The 13,066-nt window shown below is 51.1% G+C and overlaps 1 protein-coding gene across 3 annotated transcripts in view; it reads right to left on the bottom strand.

The window, feature by feature from the left end:
* JADE2 (jade family PHD finger 2) overlaps positions 1–13,066 on the bottom strand; it is a 75,229-nt gene that overhangs the window by 51,171 nt on the left and 10,992 nt on the right. For all 3 annotated transcript variants that reach the window (XM_063168690.1, XM_063168689.1, XM_063168688.1), the window contains one exon: positions 3,154–3,311. In XM_063168690.1, the coding sequence (XP_063024760.1) occupies positions 3,154–3,311 (158 nt within the window). The remainder of the gene's footprint in view (positions 1–3,153; positions 3,312–13,066) is intronic.

The raw sequence follows: 13,066 nt of genomic DNA, 5'->3' as shown, positions 1-13,066 counted from the left end.
TGCCAGTGCACAAAAAACATCAATGCTGGGACTTTTTTCAGCAGATTAAAGGAATTTGGATTGACCACAGCTAACACAGAGAAGATGTTCGGTTTAGACAAAATTTTTTCAGTAGGGAAAAAGGAAAATTTGGAAGTAAAGGAGGAAAGTGATGCCGAGGCCATGGGGCAGCAGCCACGGGGTGGGGGCAAAAGCAGCAGCTCAGGCAGGACCAGCAAGGTGGCTGCTCCTGGGAGGGACACTGGGGTGAATTAAAGCAGTTAAACAGGGGAGGTAGATGGAGTTGTAAGGCATTTTAAGGCTGCTCTCTTAAGGCAGACGAAATAGAGTCATCTCTTGTGAAAAAACATTTGACATTTCTCCAAAACAGGGCAAGATGCAAGAAGGAGTTGTCTAACCCTGGAGATAGCAAAATTACTGCAGTCTGCTCTGTCCCTGGCAGCCCAACACTGCCCTTTCCACCTCCCATTCTCACATCAGTGGCCCAAGTGGGAAAAGCTTGAGGGCAGGGATGCTCTGGGAGGCAGGGCCGCTCAGCAGAACACACCATCTCTGCTGTGCCTTCTGGCGTGCATTCTGTCCTGATTAAAAAAAATCTGGCAGTGTCACTGCCTGTCCCCCTGGGAGTGCATCATGGCTACAAACCAGGTGCAACCATTAACACTGCTGTAAAATGAGCTCTTCATTTCCCTCCCATCACACTGGGGAAGGCAAAATATCCCAAACAGGAGTCTATCCGAGGACAAAGCCCTCCAGGCCATGCTTGCTGCCCAGCCAGCAGAGAGAGATGGTTCAGGCAATTGAGACACAGTGTAAGACAGAGCAACAGCAGAAGAAAGAAGAGGAAGCTGAAGCTGTGGGCAAGCAGCACAATCTCCAAGCAGCCCAGGAGCAGCCTGGGATGAGCAGCGTGTGACACAAACTAGAGGGGACCTGGGGTTAGCTAGGAGTGATGGAGTCAGCAATCACCACCTGAGAGGTCATAGAGAATGGGTCAAATTTCAGAATTACAGATTTACAAAGGACTTTAAAGGGGTCATCTAGTTCCAATACCCTGCCATGGGAAGGGACACCTTCCACTAGAGCAGGCTGCTCAAAGCCCTGTCTAGCCTGGACATTCTTCCAGAGATGCAGCCACAGCTTCTCTGGGCAACCTGTGCCAGCACCTCACCACCCTCACAGGGCAGAATTTCTTCCTAATATCTGTTGCTTTAAAAATAAAACAAATGCTTTGTAGAGCAAGGCTTGAACTAAAAACAGTGTTGAGGTACTGAAGAAAGAGCTGGAACTATTTCAGGAGGCAATTCATCAAGGATTATGGAAAAGTGCCAATTAGAATAATCAAACAAGTAAAATAATCCCAAGAATTAGGAAATTCTTCAGAGGATAACACTGGAAGAGAAACTGACACTGGAAATGAAACTTCACACTCAGGGTGAGTGGGCAGCACCAGGATGTCCCCTCCAGAAACAGGGGGACACCACCACCACCATCATGGTGCTGGGGGTGCCAGAGCAGGACAGGGTGGGATGGGGACCTGGGAAGGAGTGACCTGTTCCAGGTGTCACCCTAGGAATATCCACTCATGAAAACATGCAGCACAGCTGCTCCAGCACCCCCAAATCCAAGGGCTGGGAGCCAAGAAGAGAGGTGCATCTCCAGCCTGTCCTGCACCCCAGGAGCCTCTGGCTGTGAGGTCTGGGATGCCAAACCCCACTGCTGGGAAGCAGCACTCCCAGCTCTACATGGGCACTGCCAGCCCAGGCAGTGCCAAGCTATCACTTTTCAGCTGGAAATAGCCCCGGCACGAGCCCTCAGCTGGGAAGCAGAGCACTGGCGAGGCCAGACTGCGGTTAGCTATCAAAGACAACTAAAAAAAGATATTTCACACACAGGCTTTTTTTTCCTTCCCTTCTCTTTTTTTTTGGTTGCTTTTTTTTTTTTTTTTTTTTTTTTTTTCCCAAGGATTAAATCAACTCAACAGCCCCCTTTACAACTTCCCTTTTGATGTGTTCAGACTCATTAAAGTTTCATTTCTTTCTCTGTTTTCCCCGGGGGAGGAAGGGGAGCGTACACAAAAGTTTATTTCAGAAGCGGGGTCGGCAGCTGCAGCAGCAGCAGCTGCTGTTGCTGTGGGACAAGCAGAGCCTCCACCAGCCTTTGCTCTGTGCCCAAATCCCTTGGCAGAACACATCCCCCAGCAGCCACCCCGCTCCTGTGGGCAGCCCCAGCATCGCCCTGGCACCACGCTGCACCAGTGTTTCTGCAGGATGCACACACGGTGTCACACGTCACAAAGGGAACGCACCAGAGATGCAAAGCTCCTCTAAACCCTGTGGGGAGTTTTGGGTCTGATCCTGCAACTTTTCAGGTCCAACCCTGCGAGTTCTGGGGTCCCTTCCCGGCCTTTTCCATTCCCCCCAGCGGCAGCACCAACCTTGCCCCCACAGCTCTGGCCACTGCCCTGGGATAATCCCCACACACGTCACAGGGAGTAGCAGCTCCCCCATGTTTCCTTCTCGCCTGAACAGCTGTTTGAGTGTCTATTTTAAACCTCAGTTCCCTATTTTAAAATAGCTAATGAGCCCCCGATCTCTGCTGACAGACGTCGTCTCCACAAGGTCTTGGGAGATGCTTCTGTGTTTGCTGGGCTCCTTTTCCCAAGCCCTGAATCTCAGCATGCCCAGCACGTCTCCAATCTGCACAAACATGGTAAAGAGGGAAGTTTTTAATTTAAGGGCCAACTCCTGCTCCCCTGCCGTGAAATACCAGTGGTACAACCACGTGCTCCTAGGCAGAGAGGCATCAAGCAGCCAGGCACAGGCTGGCATTCTGCATGGGTTTCTGTTGTTATTTTTTTATTATTCCTTTGATTTTACAAGGTCTTTTTTTAAAATTTCCTGACCAAGAGCAAACAAGGAGCTGTCCCAGCTGGCCACTGCCCAAAAAAAGCCACACATATGAGAGGGACATCTCAGGATGTGGTGGGAGCATCGCTGTGCAAGCCCAGGATCCTGAGCATCACCTCTAAGTGCTCTCCCAGATGGTGAGCACCCCACCAAGGCAGAGGGAACCCCACAGAAAGGAGAGATTCCCAATCAGGACCAGGTTCCCTGTGGACAGAACCAGATGGAGGAGACCCTGCTCACTTACCTGACCACAGGCTCAGGGATGGCCTCAGCACTTGCTGGCACCTGGACACCCTTCTCCCACTCCTGCCTCCAGGGATCAGCCAGCACGTAGTACTCGTCAGGGCTCAGCTGGAAGGAGTCAGGGATCTTCATGGCTGTTATCAGATCCGTCCTGAACACCTGCAGGGGAACAAACCATCCTGAGTGCAGGGTCCAGGGAGGGTGTCCAGGGAAACTGCCCCCAAGGCACAGCACAGGGTGTCTGCATCACCAACTGAGTGGCTTCAGGGTGTCAAATTAAGCCCCTGCAGGGCCAGTTTTGGGCAGGAGAACACGGCAACGGGCAGGGACTCCCCTCCAGCCACGCAGTGCCAAGAGCCCAAGCCCTGCAGCTGCAACCCCTTCAAGGTTCCCCATACTGGGCAGTCAGGAAATCCAGCCACAGGGTGTGAGCCTGGACAAGATGCAGACCAAAAATTAGTTTTAAACTGAAGAAACAGGCTGCTTTATCTTAGGGGATTGATGGTTTCAGCACGACCACACAAATCTACTCCAAATGCTAAGGGACGTACAGCAACTGGGGTTCACATTTGGCTTCACAGGCCACAAGAAAATGTTCTTGTCTTGAATGAAGGTGTGGGAAACACAGAGCCACTTTATCCCAAGCACCTTCATATCCTCCTCACATCACTTCACCATCCTAAGCACCTTTGTGTCCCCTTCAGGTCACTTCACTGCCCCAAGCACCCTCATGTCTCCATCACATCACCTCATTGTCCTGAACAGGGACAGACAAAAGCTTAAGACAGAAATTATCCAGCTAAAATGTGATCTAGGTGCTGCTTACATATCCACACAGATTCTTCCTGACTCAATAAACCCCTTGTGAGATCAACACTGGTCCCCTCCTGCAGGAAAATCCTCCAGTCCTTCAGTCAGTGAATGGGCTCATTCTCCATCTCACTTGTGGCCCTGCAGCATCTTCTCCCAATACACAGGGATGAAAAACTCATTCTAAAAATATCCCTCACGGTAAGTAAGGTTTTCCTTCCAGAGGGCTGCCTGACAGCAATGACTCGAGCAATCCTGCCTCTTGCAGCACAAAAATAAATTGTAAATGAAAATGGATGATTTCTCCTCTCTACCATCTGCTATTAGCTGGAATAATAACTGCCAGTGCCAGCAATCTTGCCTGGACACCATCTCACTCCCTCCCTGCTACTTCTGCATTCCTTCCACAAGGCTGGGGTGGATCAGGTGTTTTCTTTGGATATTATTTAATCTCTTCACAGCCTGCTCTCCAAATGAGAATTGCTTTGTCAGAATCACAAGAAATAATACAGGATAGTTCTACATTTTTTGACACAAAGATAACACACTTTGGAGAGAATTTGGGAACCCAAATCAACTGAAATGCAGGAAACTAGACATTAAGTAAGACCACTGAGACCAGTATTTAGGTCAGTTTGTTTAATCCTCAGAGCCTCAGCTGCTAACCCAATTAAAGTTAATACAATATATAAACAACCTTTGCTATGTTGGGACCTCTGAATTTCACTGGTACTCTCCTCCTGATGCAGCTGCTTGGAGACATTTTTAACTATGTCCATATAAACCTGATTTGACTTGGTCAGACCCAGTCTTGGCACACCCTTCCACAAACATAATTAACAGCCTATATTACAGTCAGCTCAGTTTGGGAAAGATCAGGGTCCTTTAAGCCTCTGTGGGTTACAAACACCACAGTAACCTTTTAACACACTGCCAGTGTGGGAAATTAAAAAAATATTAAGAGAGGCATTAATTAAACATGAGAAGGGATATGTGAGATATCATAGTCCCTTCAGCAGCGTGGGTCTGTGTATCCAAACAAGTGCAGGAATCCCACTGTAGAGTGTTTTCTAAAACAAAGGGTAGAAATACACCCTGCTTTTGACAGGCCTGACAGGTCCAGCCTGAGTCAACAACATCTCCTTAACCCAGTTTCAGCGCCCAGCTCCAACGAGGACAACACAGCCCTGAGGGATCCCTCACACCTCAGAGCTCTTGGCTTGGGTGGATGAGATGCTTCCCTGCGCCTGAACCACACAGGGCTGTGATGGGGTCAGTGCCACCCCTGCTCTGGCCACCAGCACCACACAATCCCTGAAGCACAGACTCATTAAAGCTGGAAAAGCCCTACAAGATCATCGAGTCCAACCCTACAAGATCATCGAGTCCAACCCTACAAGATCATCGAGTCCAACCCTACAAGATCATTGAGTCCAACCCTACAAGATCATCAAGCCCAACCCTACAAGATCATCGAGTCCAACCCTACAAGATCATCAAGCCCAACTCTCAACCCAGCAGTGCCAAGCTCAGCACTAAACCACGTCCCCAAGAGCCACATCCACTTGTCTTTAATTCCCTCCAGGGATGGGGATTCCACCACTGCCCTGGGCAGCCCGTGGCAGTGCTTTAACCACCCTTTAGTGAAAAATTTTTACTAATATTCAGTCTAACCTTCACCTGGCAACAGCACAATATTGTTATAGAAAACACTGTTTTGAACACACATGCCCTAGGGACTTCTGGGCAAAGGCAAGCAGGAATGGTTCCAAACATTCAGGGCACCCAAAAGCTTTTCTGAACAATCTGAACTGGATCCTGCTGACATGTGAGTACCCTCCTCCCTCAATGCCAGCTCAGGTGCCTCCTGAGGACACCTCCTTTGATGCTCTGGGATACAGGAGCATTGCATCCTTTCATGCAGGCAAACACACCCAATTGTGGCAGGAAGCTGCTCAGGGCAGTGCAGGGCAGGATGGCAGCATGCTCCTGCTTCCACCTCAGCGCCCAGACCTGGCAGCCAGCTCAGAGCAGTGCAGAACACTGGGAGTGGGACTGGGAGTGGGACTGCCCTTTGCAGGACAACCAGCCACTGGGAGGGTCCAGCCACATCATTACCCTGCCCTGAGGCCTCCAGGCACCCACAACAGCTGTGGCCTTCCCAGACCCTTACCCCAAGCAAAAATCACCATTTTCTTTTGCTAGGTCAGCACCAGCAGTGAGGAGACAAGCCCTGTCTCTTTGGGTAACACCAGGGCATCCATGGAACAGTGCCAAAATCCTGGCCCATCACCCTCCTCCCACTGATAAGGAGGGAGATGGAGGAGCCTGCACAGCAATGGGACCAGCCCTTGGTATAATTCCTCCCTCTGCCTGGTGCAGATCCCAACCCTGTGGTTTCCTGCATTAAGTCTTCCCCAAATCCATCCCTTCTGGCCTTTCAGCTCGCACCACAACAGAAGCTTAGTTTTAATTTTAAGCCAAATAAGCACGATTGTATCTATTTCCCTGAAGATAAGGCACATTGCAGGCTGGATTTGCAATCTCACTACTTCATTTATTTAGTCCTTCTTGGAAAACAGATAAGCTCACCCATCCGACGGCAGCACGCGCGCCCGCACTTTATCACAGCGACGCCTCTGTCTTTTCATGAAGAACTGGATATGCTCAAATTATTAACTATCAAAGCAGAACACTTTAGAAATGATAGAACAGCACAGAAATTGTAAAGGAAAGCAGATCAGTTGTCTGGAAATCTCCCAACAGCTAATACGCTCAAATTGTAATCTAAATGTCTTTTTGTTTTGAATTGTCTGGGATTAGGGTTGGGAAAAGACTCAATTATTCTACTCAAACTCTTCTGAATTATTTATGAAAACCAAATAAAGGATAAATTGGGCACTGATGAACCGAGGACCTGGCGATGAAGAGAAAGTTGGGTACCAGAAAACAAGCAATTTTCCCTCAATAGGAGTGTTTACTGTTTCTCCCCGGCCGTGGGAGCTGACAGATTGTCTGCTGCCCTGCACCCGCTCCCCCCTCCACCACCACAGCCCTGGCCAGGCTCTGTCCTCCCCTTTCAGCCCTGAATGGGATCTCAGTTATTGCCTATCGATCTGCCAGCAATGGGAAAGGCCAAACCAAGATGTTCCTTTATTACCTCTGCTTGCTCAGGAACCTCATGGAGGTTTAGTGATGCTCAGGATGCATCACACCAGTGCCCAGGGCCAGCCTCTCCCCCTGTTACTGTCAGCTTTAAACACAGTTAAAAAGAATGTGAAATTTCAAAATCCCAAGATATTTTTTCCTTCATATTTCCAAAAGAAATGGACATGGAGTCCACACCAGGTCGGTGTGGTTGTGCAGCCTCAGACTCCAGGCAAAGAAAGGAACATGGGAAAAACTTTAATCTCCCTTGTATCCCACAGGCCAGGCAAATCTGGAGTACCCCTAGGACCTCCCCATCGTTGCTGCCCACCTGTATGTGGTGTTGGACTGACACACCACCAGTAGGGCCAGTCCTGGCAGTCCAGTAACATGAGAAGTCATTGAGTGTTCCCCAACAATACATCAGTACTTTTGTAATTTCTGTAATTTGCTATTTTAAAGCAAAAAGCTGTGTTCCTTTTGTATCTCAAAAAAAAAAAAAAACTCAAAAAACCAACCAAACCCTGAGCTAATCCATTGTGACATCCTCTGATGTTCACATCCCAACGTGTCACTGGGATCCAGCCTGGCACTGGAGGGATGCTCCTGCAGGTATGGCAGAAACCTGCAAGGCAAGGGTTGGATTTGGCTCCTCCTTGAGCCCCTGGCACCTGTTACAAAGGCTGCTCCACCTTGGTGAGGATCTGCTGCTTCTCCCACTGGACACAGCCCTGCAGCCTCTCCCTGTGACACCTGTGAGGCATCTCTGGGAGCTCTCCATGGACCAGCATCAATTTGTCCAACAACCGGACAACCTCAGAGAAAAACACGTACCCCTGGGAGATGCCAAGGCACACAGTGCCTCACCACAACAGGAAGGATGATGGACATGCCATGAGGCATCAGAAATGCTGCTCCCCATCCCTCCCTTAGCTGAGGACTCCCAAGCTGTGCTGCTTTCCAGCATTCTCCTCCTTCTCTGCCTCTGCCCCATCACCACCCAGCCCCTCTGGGAGTCTCTCCACCACCTTTCCATGCAACTCTCACATCAATTTCTAGGCTCTGTGATTCACTCACAAACCCCTCTTAATGAAGTGGCCAGCAATCTCCCTGCCATTCAGTTCCCACTCCATGTGCTCTGTCAAGGACTTGGCTTTCCCAGTGACTGCACTGTGGCTCTGAGCCTGCCAAATCTCCCCTCTGCCCCAAACAGACCCAAAACCACCAAACTCTGATCCTGCAGTAATGAGTTCCCTCTTGTACCAAACCAGCTCCTGGGTGAGAGCCAGAGCCAGATCTGTTTTGGGCTTTCCATCGAAATGAGAAGAAACACTCGTCTAGCCCTGGCTTTAATTAGCTCGAAAGCAGCAGCCAGCCTGGGACTGCTGTGCTGGATCTGGCACGGCCCTGGCACAGCCCTGGCATCCCCGGCACGGCCCCGGCACTCCTGGCACAGCCCCTGGCACGGCCCTGGCATCCCCGGCACGGCCCCGGCACTCCTGGCACAGCCCCTGGCACGGCCCCGGCATCCCCAGCACGGCCCAGGCATCTCTGGCACAGCCCTGGCACCCCCAGCATGGCCCCGGCAACCCAAGCACGGCCCCAGCATCCCTGGCATGGCCCCGGCATGGCCCTGGCACCCCTGGCCAGGCCCCAGCATCCCTGGCACAGCCCCGGCACCCCCAGCACGGCCCCAGCATTCCCAGCACGGCCCCAGCATTCCCAGCACGGCCCCAGCATCCCTGGCATGGCCCCAGCATCCCCAGCACGGCCCCAGCATCCCTGGCATGGCCCCAGCAACCCAAGCACAGCCCCAGCATCCCCAGCATGGCCCTGACATCCCCAGCATGGCCCTGGCACAGCCCCGGCATCCCCAGCACGGCCCCAGCATCCCTGGCACAGGCGCTCAGCTCCCGGCGCCTGCTGCAAGCCAGCCCAGGAGAAACCAGCCCCAGAGGGAGCAGAGAGCTCAGCCCAACACAGATGGGCTCCAGCAGGCTGGGTCCCTGCACACCAGGCTTCCTGAGCTGGCAGCAGTTCTGTTACACATCTTCCCCTGCATCTGCACCCGGCTCACTCTGGAGCTTTCAGACCTCGCTCCTGGGGCACAGGAATAAATAAGCTCAGTGCCTCCTCCTTCAAATGCCAGGAGGGGATGCCATTTTTTTAATACACAATAACATCTCTGTCCCTAAAAAGTTTTAGTGAAAAGAACTCTTTCCAAAGCAGTGGTACACAATGTAAGAGAAGAGAAGCCCAAAATGTAGTGTGTGCAGAAAACACAGAGCTCACTAGGGTGAGGGTGGGCAGGAGAGGTGAGAAGGGATGGTCACAGCCTGCATCCGAGATCTCACCTTTGAATTCACTCCCTCCATCACCCAGCAGAGCTGTAATCCTCCCTGATGCCCTCACACCCACAGCAGCCACGTGTGTCGCACAGTGATGACCCTCCACAGCAAGCAGGGGTGGTGGGTGGGTGCTGTGAGCACTGCTCCAAGCAGGGGCAGCAGCAGGTCACTGCAGGCAGGTGTGGGGCTGCTTCCTGACACTGACATATCAAGTTTTCTTCAGGCTTTGGCCCAACACTCTTTTTCCCCTCCCTGACTGCAGTCCTGGCAGTCCTGCATAGCCCCAGCCACAACCACCTTCCTCCATGCACACTGGGACCAGGGAAGTCTCCAGCTGCCTCATGCACAGGACTCCCTCCTCATTGCCAGCCAGCTCTCTTAGCCCTTCACTCTCTCAAGCATAAAATTGTTTGTTATAGCTCATGAGTCACAAGGATTTTTAGAGAAAGAGAAAACAACGGGAACAATGGGAGCCCTGAGAATAGGTTTTGGTTGTACAAACTGTCTTGATATCAGCTCAAGATGGCACCTCTGTGGGTGCAGCCCTGGCTGCCCCACCCCACTGCCCTCTGGATCTCCCAGTCCTACATCCCTGCTGCTCTATCCCATTTTCCCAGCCCTTTCCAGTATGAGCAGAGAGTTGATAGTCGGTAGCAAGGTTTTGAAATGTGGCAGTGCCAGGAGTGTGTTTGCAAGGAGATACCATCTGCCTGTGGGGGAAGAAATCCTGAACTCCCATGTCCAATTGGGGAGCCAGCCTCCTATCTCTTCATCTAGTCTTGTTTCCTCTTGAAATGCTGGATGTTAAAGATTCAATGAACAACAGAACTCAAAATAGGAACAAGAAGCATTTTTGTCCAGCCCTTCTCAGCATTCAGAAGACAATGGTTTTAATCTGTTATCCCCATGCTGGCAAGGGAAAACTGACAAAGCCAAACTGCAGTCAAACCTTTCAACAGAGAGGGATTTTCTCCCCATCCAGCCCCATAAAAGCATGTCCAGTCTTGCTTGGCCACATCCATTAAAGCTCTTCTCCAAGCACAGAAGAGCACAGGAACTAAATTCACATTGCACTGGGTCATTATATACCTAATGCAGGAGGAAAAAAATCATGATCCAATGCAGTAAGAATTACATTTTAGAAGGGAAAGGAGTTAAATCCTTGTAAAGAGATATAAAAAGGCGCCTTTCAAAACACAGAAGTAATATCTAAACAAGGCAAGCAGAAAATAAAGTAAATTGTATAAATTTGTGGTTTCCCCTTCATCCTGAGCCCTGCCTGCAGCTGCAGTCCCCTCTCCTCCTGAAGGTCTGGAGCGAGGGAGAAGGGCAGTGGGGATGTCCGGTGGGATGAGCAGCACCTGCACAGCACAGCCCAGACTGCTCAGGGCTCTTCAGCTGAGAAAGGACGGCTGCAGGGCTGGCAGGCAGGTGTTCTGCACAAAATAGCAGGCTTTTGTGCCTCCCAAATATATTCCAGCAGTGCAGGTGAGCGCTGTGGATCTCAAACAGCTCTGGAGGTAATGACTAACACAGCAGCTAAGGCAGTGACTCAGAGGCAGCATCCGAGGGAGTCCCTGGGCTGCTGATGGCTGGGAGCTGGCAGAGAGAACCACAGACTATCATTACACACTTGCCTTGTTCTTAGATTCTCTCCTTAGACACTGACAACTGTTCCCTGTCAGGAACAGGAGAGAGCCTTGAGGACTGCAGTCAAACCAGGGATGTGAGGCTCGTGCTCACATCCCCAGCAGCTCTACAGCCGGGGGCAGGATTGCACTGATGTGCCACCAACAGAAGCAGAAATCCGTGCTTCAGGCATGTGCTACTCCCTGCTGCAGATCCAGATCCACGGCAGGGATTACCTGAGCGAGCATCCCCTCCTTCCAGCTGCCAGGGTGGGGAGCATGACCAGCAGCTCCTTGCAGGGACCCGGGGAGATGGGGACCAGCCAGCACGCCCCATTTGCAGACAAGTTAAGAGACAAACGAGCACTAATGAGATTAATTAAAATCACCAGATTGGTACTGCTATCAGTGCAGATGCAAGAAGCTGTTGGCAGCTGCCCACGTTCATCCCTGCCTCCAGGCAGAGCAGTGCAGCAGAGCCATGCCCAGGGCACCATCAGCACCAGCTCTGAGCCTTGAAGGCTCTGCTGCCCAGGCAAGGGGCAGGGAAGGACAGCTGTCACCTCTGCGAGGGACAGAGCCAAGGAAACAGCGGCTGGTGCCTGGGACAGTCAGGAAAGAGCCCGGGCAGAGCCCCGTGACAGGCACAGATAAATATAATCACCCTCCCTGGCAATGGCCCCTTTGCGGATGTTTACAAACAGCTCAGTACTTTTCCATGTTAAGAAGCTTGTTTTTCCAGATGCCTTGTATCCGATGGTTTTTAATGTGTATAGTTAATCCCTTCTCACAGAGTCTTTCATAATAAACATCACCCCCTGACCTGACTAATAACTATGTAACACTAATGCTTTCCATTTTTTTATCTCCTGCCCGGGCTGTCAGGAGGAATGCCTGCTCCCAGAGAAAGGGGACATGACTTGGAGAAGGGCAGGACAGGTTGGTGGCCATTTGCCATCTGCCCAGCCCATCCTCCAGCATGGCCATCCCTCAGGACACGCCTGCACCCACTGCAGCTCTTGATAAAGCTACAATGTGTAAAGCTGGAGTTCGAGCTGTGGTTTGAAAAGATGTGTCCAGACCCAAAATGGCCGGGGGTTCAATACCTGCTAATGCATTCATCCTGCTCTCCCTGTTATTCTCCTGTGGTTTCCATCTGTCAGTGATGATGAGATCAACATCCATCCTCAGCAGGATGGACAAAAGAAAAGGTGATTCACTCTTTCATGTGAAGTAGTTTGATAGCAGTGTAGTTTGTGTTTTACAGCTCCCAGCACTTGCTCCAACAGGACATGATGCAGGTCACAGTCTGTGCCTGAAATCCCCCAGTGCTCCTGGGAGGATGTGCCAAACCCCACAGTGCCTGGACCAGACACATTCATGGGCGCTCACAGGAAGAGCAGAAGTTGGGTCACTCATGGAAAAGTTTAGAAGATGCTGCTGGAGAGGAAATTCATACAGGAGTGATCTCCAAACCATCTCCCTGCACAGCTGCAAGTCTTGGGGTGACACTCTATCCACCTCCAACAATGTCCTGAGCCCTGAGTTTCACTGGTGCTGATTTCCAGCAGACCCAGACAGCAGCAAGCAGGGAGCACAGCTGAGATCTGCACTGCTCCATCTGCCTGTGTGCCCACCATGCTTTAGTAGAAGATGGTTTGTCAGCTTGAGCATCCTGGCCAAACTCCAGCCTGAGTAATCACACATGGCCTCCCCAAATTCCCCTAGACTCTCAGTTCACATAAGCCACAGAGATTCAGTTTCTGTCCCAACTGCTGCTAAGCTGGGACCTGTTCAGATTTTGCTCCAGTTTATCTGTTCCACAGCTACATTTCACTGAGAACCCTCCGGGGGGATAATGGAGCAGTAAGCAGAGGGAGGAGCCCTCTGCAGGCATCTGATGTCTCCCCAGGTGCCATGGATTAATATCTAGTTTTCACTCTAGCTGTTGTAGAGCAGCAGCTTGGATCCAGCTCTTACC

This window comes from Melospiza melodia, chromosome 14 (genome assembly GCF_035770615.1).
Source record: "Melospiza melodia melodia isolate bMelMel2 chromosome 14, bMelMel2.pri, whole genome shotgun sequence".
Taxonomy (NCBI): domain Eukaryota; kingdom Metazoa; phylum Chordata; class Aves; order Passeriformes; family Passerellidae; genus Melospiza; species Melospiza melodia.
This window is presented reverse-complemented; position numbering and strand designations above follow the sequence as displayed.